General features: G+C 27.6%; 3 protein-coding genes across 3 annotated transcripts in view; 2 read left to right on the top strand and 1 right to left on the bottom strand.

Annotated features, from left to right (window-relative positions):
• Positions 1-5,994, top strand: part of LOC100212698 (gastric triacylglycerol lipase) — a 45,227-nt gene extending 39,233 nt beyond the window's left edge. Inside the window, exons 6-8 of the mRNA XM_065812869.1 lie at positions 1,769-1,999; positions 4,395-4,463; positions 5,469-5,994. Of these exons, the coding sequence (XP_065668941.1) occupies positions 1,769-1,999; positions 4,395-4,463; positions 5,469-5,696 (528 nt within the window). The 3' untranslated portion in view covers positions 5,697-5,994. The remainder of the gene's footprint in view (positions 1-1,768; positions 2,000-4,394; positions 4,464-5,468) is intronic.
• Positions 5,995-11,960: 5,966 nt separating this feature from the next.
• On the bottom strand, positions 11,961-12,712 carry LOC136088057 (uncharacterized). The gene is made up of 2 exons (XM_065811705.1): positions 12,385-12,712; positions 11,961-12,295 (listed from the first exon to the last, which is right to left on the bottom strand). Exons 1-2 carry the CDS (start codon positions 12,710-12,712, stop codon positions 11,961-11,963), a joined length of 663 nt encoding a protein of 220 aa, XP_065667777.1.
• A 5,286-nt stretch (positions 12,713-17,998) lies between these two features.
• Positions 17,999-18,206, top strand: part of LOC100208269 (gastric triacylglycerol lipase) — a 56,143-nt gene continuing 55,935 nt past the window's right edge. Inside the window, exon 1 of the mRNA XM_065812867.1 lies at positions 17,999-18,124. The gene's annotated coding sequence lies outside the window, so the exon portion shown is untranslated. The remainder of the gene's footprint in view (positions 18,125-18,206) is intronic.

Here is an 18,206-nt window from a genome sequence, read left to right as displayed (position 1 = left end):
AACTTTATGACCAAAAGATGAAGTTATTCTTACCTTATTTGTGACTAAGTAAACCTTTTTTTAAACTATTAGCAAATGGTCATTAAAGTAAATTTCAAATAGTTGTAATTTACTAAATTAAAACCATATTTTAACAGTAGACAAAATAAACTAATAATAGTTGAACATCAAAGCAGAACTAAAAAAATAAAATTTCAATATAATTAAAAATGTTTGTAATACATAATATTTGGAATTAAACATGAAAGATAACTCTACCATCATGAAAGTCTACCATCATGAAACTCTACCATCATGAGATAATAAAGGTAAAAACTATAAAAACAAATAAATAAAAATAAAAAAAAAGAGTTTAGTAACATATTTATTTTTATTAAAAATATGATCCCTCTAATAAAAAACATTGGAGGAAAAAAAAAACAATGACAAATTAAACTAATAGCAGTTGGTAGAACACCAAAGTAGAGCTTCAGAAATTAAATAATAATAAAAAGTAGACAAAAGTAATACAAAATCTTTGCATTTAAATATGGAAAAAAAAAAAATTATAAACAATTATTTTATTCTAAATAAAATAATTGTTTATAATTCTAAATAAAACAAAAAGTTGGCATAACAAACATTCTGTATAAATTCCAAATATGAACCTTTCATTTAAATTGTAAACAAAACAATTAAAAAAACTTGGTAACTGAAAGTAACCAGTTTGTTAATGTTGGTTGTCTGCCAAACATTTTGAGTTGCCCATCTCTATTTTTTATAAAAATTTTTGCATTCAGTGGAGTCATATGCAAAAAACTTTTATAAAAATATATTCTAGTCATTTTTACTTATAGGGCTAAGTGTAGACTAGAAAGAATTTGCGTAAATAAAAGTAATATTGTAAACTATTGATAACATTCACTTTGCTACTTTTAGATAAAGCACATGCCCAGAGGCATATTTAGGGGGGGGGGGGGTTAGGGGTGTCTAACCCACCTAGATAAATTTTATTCAAAAATTAATCAGCAAATTTGGACACTGGAGTTGGCAAATTCGGATTTTCAAGGCCTTATGCAGCAAAAAAATACTGCATTAAAAAATAAAAAAAAATTTTGTGCACACCTGTTTTCATTGAACTTAAAGGGCTATTTTTATTTTTGGCTTAAATAATGACTTTGGAAGAAAAAACTTAGATCTTTTTTGTTTTCTCCACTAGTTAAATTTAGAATTGCATAATTTATTGATGATCTGTTAAAAGATAATAAAAATATTCCAAAATAAAAAAAGCTTGAGTTTAATGTAAAACTACAAACTAGAGATGCGTATGTATGCGAGCTGCGTTCTCTGTCAAAGTTCTATTATTTATCTCTAAATCCTTAAATAAATTTTGTAAAAAAATAAAAATGTTTTGGTTGATAAATGATAAAACTTTTTAGTACTTATTAAGGAAGTATTTTTTTAAATACCTTTAAATGATCATACAATTTTCTTATGATCTAATTAATAATAGAAAATGCAGAAAATAAACTTTGACACTGCGACTTTCAAAATATCGTTTTATTGGTGTTTTAGATTTTTAGTTAATTTTCTTTTTATGAAATTCTTGAATTATAAAAAAAAAGAAAAAAAAACTAAAACTGTGGATAAAAATCTATAGTTGCCCTTTCAGGTGACTTTATTTTTTAGTTGCCCTTCTCAAAATCGGGTTGCCTGGTAATTTTTAAAATTATGTATGAAATTTAAAAAAATATATAAGAAAACTAATTTTATTGATTTAAATATTCAGGTACTTATTAAAATATTTGGTATTTATGACTTCCTTCCTCCCTCGGCTATTTTACGTTTTCTTGCTCAAGATGTTTGTGGTTTGTTGTACCCTACTGAAAAAGTGTGTAGTAATATAGCTTTTCTTATTGCTGGTTATGATGTTTCCAATTTAAACGAAACAAGACTTCCTGTTTATTTATCACATCTTCCAGCTGGAACATCGTCTAAAGATATAATTCATTTTGCTCAGGTATTTAAACATGAACATTAGCTTACATTATTATGAACAGTTACAAAATTTATGAAGACAATTATTTGACTATGATGTTAATAAGTTTTATATATAAATTTGTATTAAAATCGTTTAAAAGAAGCACATTTCAATTATAAATATATGTGCGTGTGCGTGTGTGATATAATTCATTTTGTATATATATGTATGTGTATATATATATATATATATATATATATATATATATATATATATATATATATATATATATATATATACACCTCAAAACACGCAAGTTTTGTGTAACTTAACAATATTTAAATAGAATGGTTTCTTACAGTTCAAACTCTCTGCAATTTTTTTTCCATTTTCTGTTTATGCAAGTCATTAGTCATAACTCAATTTTTTTAAATACGCTAATTAGTTAATAAATTACTCTGTAACAAATTTTTATTTTTATTTTTTCCTTGGGATAAAAATTGTTTTCTTAACCCCAAGCTGCCTGTTCCTTGAAGATGGTTGTTTCCCTAAGAGGGACCAAACATCTTCAGGAGTAAATAGAAAGTCAAACAGTGATGAAGATATTGGAGATACAAATTAAAGTTTAGTAGGTGTGGTTGAGAAGAATATAATGATTTAAGGCTGTCCATCCTCAAAGTTGTGTTGCTTCACAACTTAAACAACTACTTGTCTCTTCTGATGGTTCACTTATGGATCTTGAAAAGGACTACTGGCAACAATGAACCAGGAAATGGAAAAGAGCAATGTAAAGTGGAAGCCTGTGGAGTTGATTCAGGTTCTCATAAAAAGTCCATATTGACGGTTATCTTGATAAATTCAAGAAGAATATGGGAGCTTTCTCAGAGAAGCAAGGCCACACTTTCATTAAGATGTATTGAAATTTAATGTCATTATCAAAAGCAGTATAAACATGATGAAAGATTTGAAATGTACTGTAAATCACTACTTTAAGGTAGTGATTTACAGTACATTTCCAAATCTCATTTTATAAACTTTTTGAGTGGTTTGTAACTTTCTTTGTCTATTCAATGTTGTTTCTTACCAAACCAAGTGTGCGAAATTTTCCTTGTTCTGTCTTGATAAAAATAAATTTTTATTGTGTTGCATTCATCAATTTTTGTGCTCTTTTTAATTGTTTTTTCACAGTTACATTGTTTTTCCACAGTTACATTTAGTTGTTTTCCCACAGTTACATTTAGTTGTTTTTCCACAGTTACATTTAGTTGTTTTTCCACAGTAACATTTAGTTGCTTTTTTCATAGTTTTATGATGTTAATAATTAAAATATATAACTTTGAATCAAAGGATAAAAATTGTATTTCAATCTTATCAGTCTTATTTTTCTTGGTTTCAAATTTTTTTTGATTGCGTTGTCATATATTTTGTAATAATTTTAGACACTTTACCTAAAAAATTTTTTTTTCTTTATTCTAATTAACTCTTAACAAGGCAGCAAGCAACCACTATTAAGTTAAGAGTTGCTAGAAAACAAAGTTAAAGTTAAAGAATCAAATTTAAACAGTTAAAGAGCAAGGAAACAGTTGATTGAAGACTTGAAAAGTTGTATGAGTCAGGAAAACATGATGATGGGAGTGTGAGGGAATAAACTAGACGAATAAAGTTTTTACAGCATGCACGAAGAGATACAGTAAAAAGATGTGACTTTGCTGAATGAAGAGTCAAGGGAGAACGAGTTTTGTTTAATGGAACTAGAGATTGCGCAACCATAATAGTATTTATAGAAAAGAGAGAGAGATGCAATTTTACAACAATGGAAGAGAGGCTCAAGCATGGCAGATAAAGCAGGTCCAAATACGTTTACAATACATTTTTGGACCTTGTATGGAAGCAAAAGAGCATCATTAGAAGAACTAGCCCAATTATGACAACAGTATTCCATACAGGGATAAATAAGAGATTTAGAAGTAGACAATGAAATAATGAGTAAGAAAATGGCAAACACAATAAAAGAAGTAACCTTAGCAGATGCTAACTTTTAAATAGATTGTATATAATGGATGTAATGGGTATAATGGAAATACTATAATTATCTTTATACTATTTAAAGACATTTTTTTTTTACCTAGCTTATAAATATAAGTGAAATTTAAAATGTTATATCAAAATCATCAAATGATTTTAAAATTTTTATCTTTTAACATTTATTTTATAATTGTCATATAAGTTGGGTAAGCGAGAAGAACTTAAATTAGATAATTGCTAAAAGATTTTTTTTCTCAAAATCTAATTTTTAAGATTTATCTGTTTTTTGCTAAATATAACTTTGTAATTAATTTTTTTAGTAAAATAAATAAAATTACTAATAAGATTGGAATTACTACTTTATATTGTTTTTGTTTTTTGAGTCTAATATTTAAGCATTTAAATTTAGATGATAAAAAGTGGACAATTTCAAATGTTTGATTATGGAGAATCAGAAAACATGAAGCGCTACAATCAGGTGTTTATAATAACTATTATTTTAAAAACTTGTACTAATTTTAATTTCATCTATTTAAAATAAAAAGTAATGCATAGAAATTTATTATCATAAAGTATATTAAAAATATATTAGTTAACAAATGAACCAAACATGGTTGGTCTTTAAAACTAAACACTAATAAAGTCTTTTCTCAACAAAATTAATAGTTAGTAAAACTTTACTACGAATAAGATATAAATAACTTTTGAAAGAAATTTTTTAGAAACTTATAGAAATGAAATTAAAAATGTATAAAAAAATCATTGTTACGGTTGTAGTATATTTGAATTTACTTGTCTTGTACTGTGTAGGTTTGCACAGTGTTAATATATAATACGCACTTTAACTCTTTTGCACCTAAACGGCTTGCATTTATGTGACTTCTAAGTTAGCTTTAATGAACAAATTTTTGCGTTAGGAATAGTCAATGAACCTTAATCCCAACAATTTTTTCAGATAATAATAATGGACAAAAATTGTTATTAATTTTTTCTGCTGCAAATGATCTTTTCATACCTAGGGTACTGCCTGCCTAAACCGCCTAAACTTAAACATTTAATCGATGTATAAATTTAGCATGACGTTGGTGATGCCATACTGAAATTTAATTAGACCTTTAAATAAGATGTTTTAAGTTTCAATCAAAATGTTGTTACGTTCAATAGTTTTGACGATGTAACGTTTATCCCGCCTCTATGTATGAGCGGTATTTGAAAAATTGATATTTTTACATCAAAAATTATTTGATTTATTTTTTATTTTTGAGTAGGGTAAATTTAATTTCACCTAAAAAAAATTTTTTTAACTGTTGTTCCTAGATATTAAAAAACATTGAAACGTTAAAAGACATTTCATTAAGTTTTGCATGAATTTTTTTTTTTAATGTAATAAATATTAATTTATTTAATTATTAAATATTAATTAGTTTAATGTAATAAATACTTTTTTTATTCTTATTCTTATATCTTTTCTTATTTTTTACAGAAAACTGCACCATTGTACTATGTTGATAAAGTTAAAGTTCCTGTGGCTTTGTTTACGGGCTCCAACGATTGGTTAGCTGATCCAACTGACATAAACAATCATCTGATACCTTTTCTTCCCAATATAGTATTTAACAAAAATATTGGTGCCTGGAACCATCTAGATTTTGTTTGGGGTATAAATGCCAACAAAATGATATATAACGATATTATTAATCTTATGAGTTAAGTGCTGCAACATTTAAAAAATAATAATTTTTTTTTTATATGTATTTTGTGTTTGTTTTATATATGATTGTTATTAAAGCTCTTATCAAAAATAGTTTTTTTAATTATGAATTTAATTATGAATTTAGATACTATTGGTATCATTATCTTATATTATATTATTGTAGTTTAAGAAAATTTATTTTATCATTATTATTTTTTGATCAAATTATTTTTGACAGTTTAAATATTATAATTAATATAAAACAAAATATATTATATTCATTTTTTAATACACAAAGTATAATCTAAAAAATAAAGTTCATTTTTTGATTTGTAAAATTTTAGGTTATGTATTAATTTAAATAATCTTTCGCCTTTATTTTCAAAATAACCTTCTGGGAAACGGGTGAAAAATGCACTTTTTTGCAATTGCTATAAAGTTTGAAAGATTATAAATTCGTTTAAAGCAACTTAATTTATCACTATGTTGCACCGTGATAATGGCACAACATTGGCGTCACTTTAGCTTAATTTGAAAATAATTTTTCCAGAGTTGACAAATTGATCTCCAAAGGAATGTTAAAATAAGTTTTGTTTGTTAAAATAAGTTTGTTTGTTAAAATAAGTTTTGTTTATTAAATAATTCTTTTTTAAAATAAGTTTTGTTTGTTAAAAAATTAAAAAACTGTTCAAAGTTTTTGGTTCTAAATATTCTTCTATATTTAAATGTCTTAAAAAATTTTTTGTCTCAACTAGAGTTTCAAAAAAAAAAGCCATTTAAAATGAGTAATAATCATTACACTCACTATTTTAGTTATTTTAAATAAATATCATTATTTAAAATAATTAAAATAGTGAGTTAGGTCTTCCTAAATTTCGTGTTTTGAGGCAAATAAAATTATTTTAACTCAAAAAATAACTCTTTTGAAAAATCTCCAGGTTTAAAAAATTTTATCATACGCGACGAAAGTTTTGCTAGTTGTTTGGAGGGATACTTTATATACCAGATAATAAAAAAACCAACTTATCAAAAATTTAATGAAGAATTGACAAATGTTTTAGATCTATTGACTGTTGACGATGAAAATTTTGTTAAAAGTGTCATCCAATGACAACCAGGCAATGAAATCCTAGGTCATCACGCAATTAAATGGAACTTTTTAATAAAAGAAAGTTATAACTTAAAAGTTTAAACGATTCTTATATAAAGCTGGAAATTATGTCAAAATAAATTATTTCAATAACTTAGATTTGGAATTTATATTTGCTAATATGAATATCAATAAAGCTTTTGATTTTTTTTATTAAACACTAAAATAAAGCATGTCGAGAAAATATACTATATAAAAATCTAAAACAAATAAAAAGGAAAGGTGTCATGACTAAAGAATTAAAACTTTGTATTAAATCAAAAAACGAGTTCTTGTTATTATTTAGAAGTTGGAACAGTAAAGGTGTTAAAATTAAGTACAATGCTGTTAGGCATAATTTAACAAAAAAAAAAAATCAATGCTGCAGTACAAAACACAATACAGCACAAAATGCCAAAACAAACCCAAAACTTTTGTGCAGGTATATTAAATTCAAGTAACAAAAACTTTATTAAAGTCATCGAATTCTTGGGAAATACAACTTTTTCATTTGTTTATTTTAGGCAATGATATATCATATAAAATAGATGTCTAACTTCGATCCGAAAAGTGAAACCGCTTTCGCCCTTTTTACAAATGCCAAATTAAATTTGTAAACAAATATTATTTAACTTTTTTTTTCTTAAATGAAGTAAGTATATTTTAAATAAAAATAATATCTATTTTAAATAAAAATAATATCTATTTTAAATAAAAAATAATATCGAATTCAAATAAAAAGTGTTAAGAGGAAATTAGAATACTTGGAAAATAATAATTTATGATTCTTAAATTTATTTTCAATTAAAAAGGGATTTAAGTTTTGAATAGAAAAGTAAAACGACAGACGCTTTTAAAGCATTTTAATGAATTATAATACTTTTTAATAAAGATAGGCACATAAAAAAACTTTTATAAGTATTTTATAATTATTAAAATTTGTTTTTGAATTATCTTTAATTTATTGGGAACTTTTGACTTGCGTTTTTAACTTTTATTCCTCATATCGGCTTCAGCTTTTGCTCTTTTTACAAATGGCGAACTATATTTATAAGCACAAAAAAGTGGCTTCACTTTTCGTTCAATGAAATCCTGCAAGTTGGACATCTACTTTATATAATATATCATTGATTGTAGCTGTCCCAAGATGTCCTTACGGTATTATTATAGAGCACCGTGGAAGTGCTTTATGCCTTCTTCCTTACCGATGTTATAGAACTTGCCCAGAGGTGGCGTTGGACCACGAATCTTCAACTATTGAGGCAAGCGCGTTAACCACTTTGCTACCGCTGCTCAAATATATATTAACAGAAAAATATTATAGAACACATAAATTAATATTTTCAATCAGATTTTTTTTTTTTAAATCTAGAAAATGAGCAGTTACCAAGGTTACAAAAATTTGAAGGTTGAACATCTAAAATCATTGATAATATATATTTTGATAAATTTAAAATTAAATACAGCAAAATTAATGGACTGTGTACATCTCTTTGTGATAAAGTTGTGTGCTGATAAGCTTGTGTTGCCAATAGGTTTATGATTCAGAAAATCAATAGACGAAGTACCTACCTATAGCGTGGAATCTAGCATATATTTACCTGTGGTTTAAAAAAAGTAGTCGTTTTAAAGCACCTAATTATTGTCCAGTTTCTTTAATTTCGATTCTATTGAAAGAGACTCTTGAAAGAATAATCTGTGAGCAAATAGTGAACTATATAAATTAAAATGACTTTTTAACACATTAGCAACGTGGTTTTGTTAAAAGCAAAAGCTGCACCACAAACTTGTTGTAATATACGGATATTGCTCGGTCTTCAAATGCAAATGGAAAACAAATTGGCATTTTATACTTCAGTTATACTAAAGCTTATTTTACTGATGAACATGATTATTACTAGAGTTATAGTCTTAGGGTATAAAATCGAATTTGTTAAATCAGATCAAATCTTTTTTTGCCTAATAGAAGTCAAAGAGTTATATATGGTGATGCGAATTCATTATGGCTACAAGTCACAAGTGGTGTCCAACAAGCAACAAGTATCCGATTTTTGTCCGCTATTGTTTAATCTTTACATAAGCGATTTTTGTTCTTTACTTAAAAATAGATGTGAGTTATATGCGGACGATAACAAAGTTATTGCAATATTAGATGAAAGACTTAATAGTTCAAAGCAACAAAATGATATTGACATAATATAAGAATTGTCTAAAATACGTAAGATGAAACTAAATTGAAATAAATATAAGGTTATGGAAATTGGCAAATTAAATCCAAAACACTTATATACTTTTGGGCAATGTGAATGCAAACAAGTTCTTAGCACTACTGAGTTAGAAAAGGATTTAGGAGTATCAATTTCACGAGGTTTAAAATTCAAATTAATTCAGCAGAGACCAAACCAAATAGTAGACTGGGCCTATTGTCAAAAATATTTAAATACAAAACCAAATTATCTTTCAGAAAATTGTAGATAAACTATGTCAGACCATTGACCTTGAGTATGTAAGAACATACATTGAGTATGCGATTTAAGTTTGGTTAGCTCATATGAAGAAAGATATAAAAATTCTTGAAAGCATACAAAGACGAGCGAAAAAATTGATTCCGGAAATACGACATTTATCTTATAAAAAAAGAATATGCCGTTAAATTTAATAACTCTATCAGAAGGAAGTAAAAGAGCGGATTTACTATAATTTATTAAATGCTATAAAGATATAGAAATAATTGAATGGCAAGTTCATCCTAAAAAGAATTATAAAGTAGCTATTTTAAAAAGACGAGATCATCACGCTATTTCTGAATCGTAGTCCGTAAATGAGTTTAAAGCAAAAATAGACAAGCTATTTTTTGCAAACTAATTAGTCTGTCATAGCGGAGCCGATGACACCGAGGAGGAGGGGGTGTTAGTGGGCAATGGGGGTAAAAAGGGGAAAATTTTTACTTGATCTAACAAAACACTTACAGAGGAATTTTTTAAATAAAAAAAAAAACAAAGATTGAAAAAACTTAATTGCATTTTAGTTTAATAGCTTTTTTTATTCGAAATTTGAACTGTCTATTAAATAACTGTATACGAACGTTAAACTTCACACTTTCAGTATGTTTTTTTACAAAGTAATTAACTTACATGTAATAGAGTAAACTGGGGTAAAATATTGGGGTATCTTCAGAATCAAATATTTTTTTAAAGAAAAAATATTTTATGTTTGTTTTTTTTGTTTTAAAGAGAATTTTTTACATTATATAAATATATAAAAATTAAGAAAAAATATTTTGAAAATCTTTACAAAAATCGATTTTCCCCTTATAATTGGGGAAAAGTAAACTAGTAAATTTTTAATAACAATTTTTAGAAACTCAAATTTAATAAAAACAAAATGTGGTGTACCCCAAGGTTCCATTCTTGCTCCTCTTTTGTTTCTGATTTATATAAACGATCTTCCAAAAATGCCTCTAATATCTTTAAAACTATAATGTTTGCCGACGATACAAACTTATTTTATTCATCAAAACAATCGAAGACCTCTTTGAAAAAACAAATGCTGAACTAAAAAAAATTAATATATGATTTCAATCAAATAAACTGTCATTCAGTATAGAAAAAGCTAAGTACATACTATTCCACTTTAATCAACAAATTAAAAAAATACCCCTGAACCTTCCAACATTTAATATAGAAAATATAACCATCAAAAAAGCTCTGAATAAAAAAATTTTACGAGTTTTAATTGATGAACACATCTCCTGGAAACCCCACATAAACTACATAAATAAAAAAATATCAAAGAACATAGATTTACTATACAAGGCAAGACCATTTTTGTCACAAAAAAGTCTAAAACTTGTCTACTTTTCATTCATACATAGCTATCTCATGTATGCCAATATAGCATGGGACAGTACCCATAAATCTAAATTCGAACCATTTTACTTACGTCAAAAACACGCTTCAAGACTAGTACAAAACAAAAACAAATTTATTCATGCTCAACCCTTACTGGAACAAATGAACGCACTAAATATATTTCAAATAAATATTTTTCAAAATGTACTTTTCATGTTTAAATATAAACTAAGTCTGGTTCCAGAACATTTTACAGCACACTTTTTTGAAAACAAGATAAATAAATTAAATACAAGAGCAACAGGCAACTTTATGATAGCGCTTGAAACAACAAGACTCTCAAAATTCTCAATTACATATCGTGATCCCTATTTATTTTGCAAATTAGTTTCAGAAACGAATCACTATATAGTGATTCGTTTCTGGAATTTAATTTAAACGAACACTCTCTGAAAATAAAGCTAAAATCTACAATAATCAAATTAAACAACTATAAGAAATTTTTTAAATTCAAATAAAAAAATAAATAAATGTAACTTAACTTTTAATACAAATCGATAGAAAAAAAATAATAATAATATTAATAACAAGGTATATATGTAACTCCTACATATATACCACGTATGCAACTGATTTTTTATGTGTACTACACATCTCTGAAAAAGGTACTCGATAACAAGACTGACTTAAGTCTTCTGCGAGCTTCCTATGACTACGCAAGACTGACTTAAGTCTTATGCGAGCTTCCTATAACTCCAAGCAAGTAATTCTTTTTATCAAACTTACACAAATTTTGTTTTTACCATATTTATACAGAAACATTATTTTGAAATGTGGTAAATAAACGTATATTGAATATAGTAAAATGAAAACTAATCTTTTTGGGCCAATCCTCTTGCTTTAGTTTCTCAAGTACCTCAGATGTACATAGACACTGGGCTTCAACTCTCGGAATGCTGACTCTTTTGGGTTTTTTTTGCGTGTCAATATGGTGGCGCTGTAAAACATTTTTCATTTTTTGCCTTTGAGTCTTTCTGTAAAGTTCAGCAACATTTAATACGTTTGAGCAGGAGTCGCTGGTGTTGTTGTTAAATTTTGAAGTTTTGAAGGCGAATCGTTAGAGTTTGATGCTGACTGATGCTATATGATGGTATAGGCTATGGATGAAGCAGGCTCGGTTGAAGATGATGAAACAGACTTGCATAAAGATGACAAAACAGGCTCAGTTGAGGATGATGAAGCAGGCTCAGATGAAGATGATGAAGTAGGCTAAGATGGTACATAAAATGTTTGAGCAATATGTCATTTTGATTTATCAATTTTGCTAATATCAAGTGGAAACAAATGAGTGTTTTGAAATCCAGCGATTATTTGTGTTCGTGTAAATGCGTCACCAGAGCTAAAAAGTTTTGCTTGTAGTTGAATAAAATTTTCTTTTGTTAAGTTGTTGAAACTTTTAGCTGCATAAAATTCTGTAAGCAACTTGTGCCAAACTCGTTTAACGTGACAACACACACCTACATCTAACGGCTGAAGTATGTTTGACGAATGAGCCGGTAAACATATCAGTCTGATGTTATTGCCAATGCAAGTACGTCCAACATCGTAAGTAACATGTGTGACGTGCCCGTCCAAGACTAAAGTGTGAATACTGTAATTTAAAAAAATATTTGATTAGTTGATTTATTGATTAAACTACTCAATTTAAGTAGAACAAACTAATTACCTGGAATTAATTTGCTTGTTGGTATGAATACTTTAGTGAGCCATTGAATAAACTGTTTCTCTTCCATCCAACCCGACTTGGATGTTGTAAATACGGTGTTTGGTGGTCCTCCTACACCCCAGTATTTGTACAGACGTGATATTGATTTGTAAACTACGAATAGTGGCAGAATGGTACCGGTAGCGTTGCCACAATTACCGACTGTGTAATTAATTTTTTCGTTGTTAACAACCAGTTTTAAATGTCGCTTAGCACCGAGCCTGCAAATTATATACTGTTTACCTTGATCGCCTGAAAATCCAATTTCGTCAAATTCCACAAATTGCATGTAGTGTTATTGTTGATATTTGCTTCAAGAAATTATTTTTGAAGTGTATTAAAATAACTTGTTATTTTGTCTTTCGTACAAGAGGAAGCTCCGAGAGACGAAATATTGACGAAAAAATCATTAGTCGTAAAAGAGGTTATACTAACTTAGGAACTCAGGAGCGTGTCTTGGGGTAACTCATTGTTACAGCCACAGACTTAATTTAACTATTTGTGCATCATGCAATGTGCAGTCTATCAGGAACCTTTTAGCTCATGTAAAAGAGATTTCATACTTTTTTAATCTTTCTCCAACTTTCTCCTGTTGTCTTTACACAAAAATTAGAAGAGCATATTGATAAAATTACTCCATTAGCCTCCAAAAAAAAGTTAAAAGATGTTTGTAGAACACGGTGGGTTGATAAAGTACATGGCATGGATACTTTTCAAGAGCTTTTTATACCTGTGGTCTCCTGTCTTGAAGAAATGTCCTTAAATATCAATAAAACATTTAATCATACAACATCTACTTCTGCCTCCTCTTTACTGAAGTTAATAACATTTTGATTTTATTGTTGCAATAATAAAGTTTTGATTTTATTGTTGCACTTTGTATAACAAAAATTGTTTTTTGATATAACTCTTCCAATTACACGATTGTTGCAGGCAAAAAGTAATGGTATTTATAATGGTTTAATTCTTATTCAGGCATTAAAAGATGCTGTGTCTTCTCTTAAAAATATAATTAATGAACACCATTAAATATGCTATAAACAAGCATTAAAAACTGCATCCAAGAAAATGTTATAGAAGAAAAGCCTAGAACTTCATTTATTTCAAAAAACAGAGCTAATACTCCTTTTAAATCTGTCTCTCATTATTTTAAATTGGTTATCACCATTCCTTTGTTAGACCATCTGAGCACTGAGTTAAACACAAGGTTTAATGATACAACTTTAAAGTGTTATAAAGCACTTAGTTCCTTCAAAAATGATTGCAGAAGTTCAGTTTTCTAGTGATACTAATTGGAAAGATTGTGCCATACCTTTCAGTGACTTTTATATAACAGACTTACCAAATCCACTCGCTTTATTAGGTGAGCTTAAATTGTGGGAAGTGTATAGGGTTAATTTTAAAAATGAGCTTTCGTCTAATATTACCGAAACATTAAAAGCAATAAATTTTCCTGGATTTGAAAACATTAAAATTTGTCTTAAGTTACTTGCTACCTTACCCTTAGCTTCATGTGAATGTGAGCGAACGTTTTCTTCACTTCGACGTCTAAAAGATTATAAAAGAAGCACAATGGTAGAGGACCGCTTAAATGGTTTAGCTTTAATGAATATTCACACAGAGTTACCTATAAATGTTGAAAAAGTCATTAATAAGTTTGCTATAAATAATTGTAGGTTGTGTTTTAAATAAAATTTTGATAAAAGTATAAAAAAATAAAATAGTTGAAAAAATATATAATAAAAATATAATATATAAAAAATATAAAAATTTTATCTTACAAAAAATAACTCTTTGTTTAGCGGCTATTTTCATAGCCACACATCTTTGTAAAAACATTATTTTGCATTGAACAGTACAGTAAGTATAGCCCGCAGTACTATTTGGTTTTCAACTTTTTTTTTTTTGGAGGGGGGCGGAAGTTATAGTTTCGAAAAATAAAGTTCATATTGTGTCAAATTTATTAAAAAAGCCTAATTTCGCAAACAGTAGATAAGGAATAGTGTCGTAAATATCCCGAACCAAGAGTAGTTTACGAATCAACCAATAAGTCGACTCATTTACTCCTTGCGTGCTCTCCCTAAATAAGACGATGCGTGTATTACTTCATGCGTGCTCTCCCTAAATCTAAAAAAGTGCGATAGCAGGGATTTTTAAGAATTTTTTTTGCTTCATATAAGAATACGTCGTGTGTAATTGTTAAGCGTTGGTGCTGACTATGGTTATCATCAGCGTTCTTTAGAGTAATTTTAAAGTTAAACATCGAATTAAAGCATTTTGTGTTAATTTTCAGAGCTATGTTTTTATGCAATTCTTAATCAGCATAAAATTTTCTGTCATATTCGTAAATAAAAATAAAAAAATTGTGGGGGACGAGGGGGAGGGAGAGAAACTGCTATGAAAAAATAATCTTTATTATATTTATTTGCAAGCAATCTATTATTTACATCAAATAACTAAAAAAAATCAAAAAAATCAAAAAAATTTGGTTTAATTTTTTTGGCATAATTAGCAAAAACCATTACATTTTGATGAAAAACAAAATAAACCTCAAACCTAATAGCTCGAGAAAACATAGATGAATTGAAGGCAATTAAGTGTCTAAAAATACATAATGTTGCATTAAATTTTGTATGTGTATGCCATCTGTGAGATAAAAAACAGCTAAATTTTATGAGTAAGTGCAGAGTTTTAAAACAAAACATATATATACAAAACTCAATCATATGAGCAAACCAATTTTGTTAAGATGCTAGAATAGATCAGAAAAATAAATTATTTAGAGTTGTAAAACAATTCCTTAAAAAAAATAAGAACGTTGTTGGAGAAACATAAATATTGAAGCGATAGATAAAAAAATACATACCACAAAAAGTTAAAGTAAAAACAAGGTAAAGTACTCTAAAGATTTGTACAGTTTGTAAGAAATAGTTTACAAGAGATGTAATAGTATACTATGTGCTTTTAATACTATTGGTTATGCTATTGTTATTGTCAATAAGAACAAACTAAAAAAACTACAAAGTAAAATAACTAACGATAGATTCTCTTACTGTGCAGCTTCCACAAAATTCACGGTATTGTTACCAGTCACTCTTATTTTTGACACACCGATAGCATAGCAATACAAAATTTATTGCCACATTCTGTGATTATATACAATTAAAAATTTTCAGACATAAAATTCAAAACATTCAAAGTACTTTTTTTCAAAGTAACTGATTCACCCCGTGTTCAGAAACGATTCTCATTGCCATGTCGAGCAAAATAACGCGCAATTTTTTAAATCTTACGTTATTGACTAATTCAGATAAAAATTCGACGGGAGGTGAATTCGAGATATATGAGCTGACCGTAGAAAGAAAAAAAAATTACAAAAGCAAACCATAATGGCTGCCACAATTTTAGTATTGACTGAACGCGGTGTTGAAAAAGGGTCGTTTTCCAAATTTGGTCAACACCTTTTTTTATATATATATGCATTTTTTATCTTTCTTTTTCTGGAATAAATAATTGACAAATATAAATATAACACAACGTAAAAAATTGGTAAAACAGTCATACAGCGATTCGAGCACGTTTTGCAGGCATTGTGTTACTACTTATACTAATACTGAGAAAATAAGCTAGTAGCTGCTTTCCTCAATATAAAAGTTACAGTATATATATCTAGTATATATGCATATATATACAGTGCTCAAAGTGGGGCGGGATGCCATCCCGCCACCTTTTATAAAGTGCAAACCATCCCGCCACCTTTTTATAAACCTTTATAAACAGCAATGATATTTTTAATTTACTAATCATATAGTAAAGTATTATAAATATTGTAGTATAAATAACAACGAAGAAAGGGTTTGTCGATATCAGTTAAAACCAATTTTGGGCAGTTTTTCAAGACTCCTCCTAGCGACCTTTTGCGCTCCAAATTTTTTTTGAATTTTTTTTTAAACTGAAGGCGGCAAAAAAAAAAATGCTTCTCAAAAAATTTTAGATCATTCCAACAAATATTTCACAATGCCAGCTTCTTAAAAACATCTCGCGCAGATTGTGCGCGACATGGGGTGAATAGGGCTAAACATAAATTCGAGTAAAAACTGCTGATTTTTCATTGCTTTCATTCCATAGTTTATTTGGCATTTTGGCATTTCAGCTGTTTAGAATTTGGCGTTTTAGAAACTCTTCGGAAATCATAATAGAAATCTGCAACTTACTATTATGGTGAAAAAAAAAAATAGAAACACGCAAGGTTTTTGTGTAGTAAAAGCGGTTTATAATATGACCTAAATTTCACATCTTCCTAAAATATTCACGCAAGTTCTTCCTATTATTATTATACAAAATATTATTGGTTCTTTACTTTAGCTGTTTTTTAATGTTATTTTAAGTTACGATTTTATTTTAATTAAATTTATATTAAGCTTATGATTCATAGTTTAACTACTAATCTTTTAAGATCAACACTATTTACTTTTGAACATAAGAGAAATCTAGGTTCGTATCTAGGTTGTATTTGTTATTCTTTGATGGGTCTACATACCACTAATAATTTTTCAACTTTATTTATTTTTGGTTTAATTTTTACTAAATACTAATATTTTACTTTTTATCTTTATAAATTTCTGGTTAACAGATTAACAAGAGTAACCAAACCAATTACATGCTATTTACTTATAGACAGCGGATTACATCACTTAGATTTTTACCTAGAGAGAGATCAAGGGGGAAGCTGCTTTTATACATTAACACCAGCAGAAAATTTTCTTCTTCTCTCTCTTAAAAATCTAGTTTTTGAGAGAGAGAGAAAAAAGGAAATAATTTAGCATTTACTCTATGTTGTGTATTACACGTATCTATATACTTTTAGTACTAAGTTTGTTTTTCAATTGGAAATTAATACTATTAATTCTACTCCAAACTTTAAGTAATTCTGGTTAAATGTAATCTTAAGTCATTCTGGTTATGACATTTAAGAAAAGATCGCAGTGCCATTTTTGTTCACTTTTTTTGTTTTTTTGTTTCGTGTTATTTATTTTAAACAAGTTTACATTTAAAGAACTATGGCTTATAGCATTAACCCCACGAGCAGAAAACAAATAAGTGTACAGTTACAAGTTTCATACTTGCAACTGGATACTTGTAATAAAAAATAATTCTTAAAAATAGGATAAACAGATTTGCAGGCTTCCCAATATTGAAAAATGATCTAAAATTAACATTTTTATGATTAGGGAAATCATAGGTTGAAACTTCTACGAAAAAATATGTCGTGTGAACAGAATTGAAAAGTTACGTAAGCGAAAACTTTAACGGCTGCAAGAGTTATGAACTGAAAATTATTTAGAATGGGAAATTTACTTAAGGGATCTTCCATAAATTACGCAACATTAAACTTATTTTAAAAATTGAAGTAGGAGATTTTTGTAGGTTATTAGGTATATAGATTTAGGTTATTAGGTATATAGAGTAGGTTATGTATGTATATAGAGATTTAGTAGGATATTTGCATTTTGGCGCGTCGATTTTCATCGGACTTAAACGGCTATTCTTAGTTTTAGTTTAATTATAGACTCTGCGATGGAAAACTTTTGATTTTTTTTTTGTTTTGTCTATCTTCTTAAAAATTTAGCTGCTACAGATGAAAAGTTGCATAACTAGAAATTCTTAAAGAGCTATTGTTAATAGTAAAAGTTTTGTTAAAGTAAGTTTTTTTTTAACTTTAAAATATACTTAATTAAAATTTTTTACAATTTGTAAACCAAATAATTTTGAATTTAAGGACA

Source organism: Hydra vulgaris, chromosome 12, assembly GCF_038396675.1.
Source record: "Hydra vulgaris chromosome 12, alternate assembly HydraT2T_AEP".
Taxonomy (NCBI): domain Eukaryota; kingdom Metazoa; phylum Cnidaria; class Hydrozoa; order Anthoathecata; family Hydridae; genus Hydra; species Hydra vulgaris.
This window is presented reverse-complemented; position numbering and strand designations above follow the sequence as displayed.

Coding starts and splice junctions, on each gene's coding strand:
- LOC136088057 (XM_065811705.1), bottom strand. CDS start 12,712: ATGCAATTTGTGGAATTTGACGAAATTGGATTTTCAGGCGATCAAGGT. Junction 12,296..12,384: donor AACAAGCAAATTAATTCCAG/GTAATTAGTTTG, acceptor TTCACACTTTAG/TCTTGGACGGGCACGTCACA.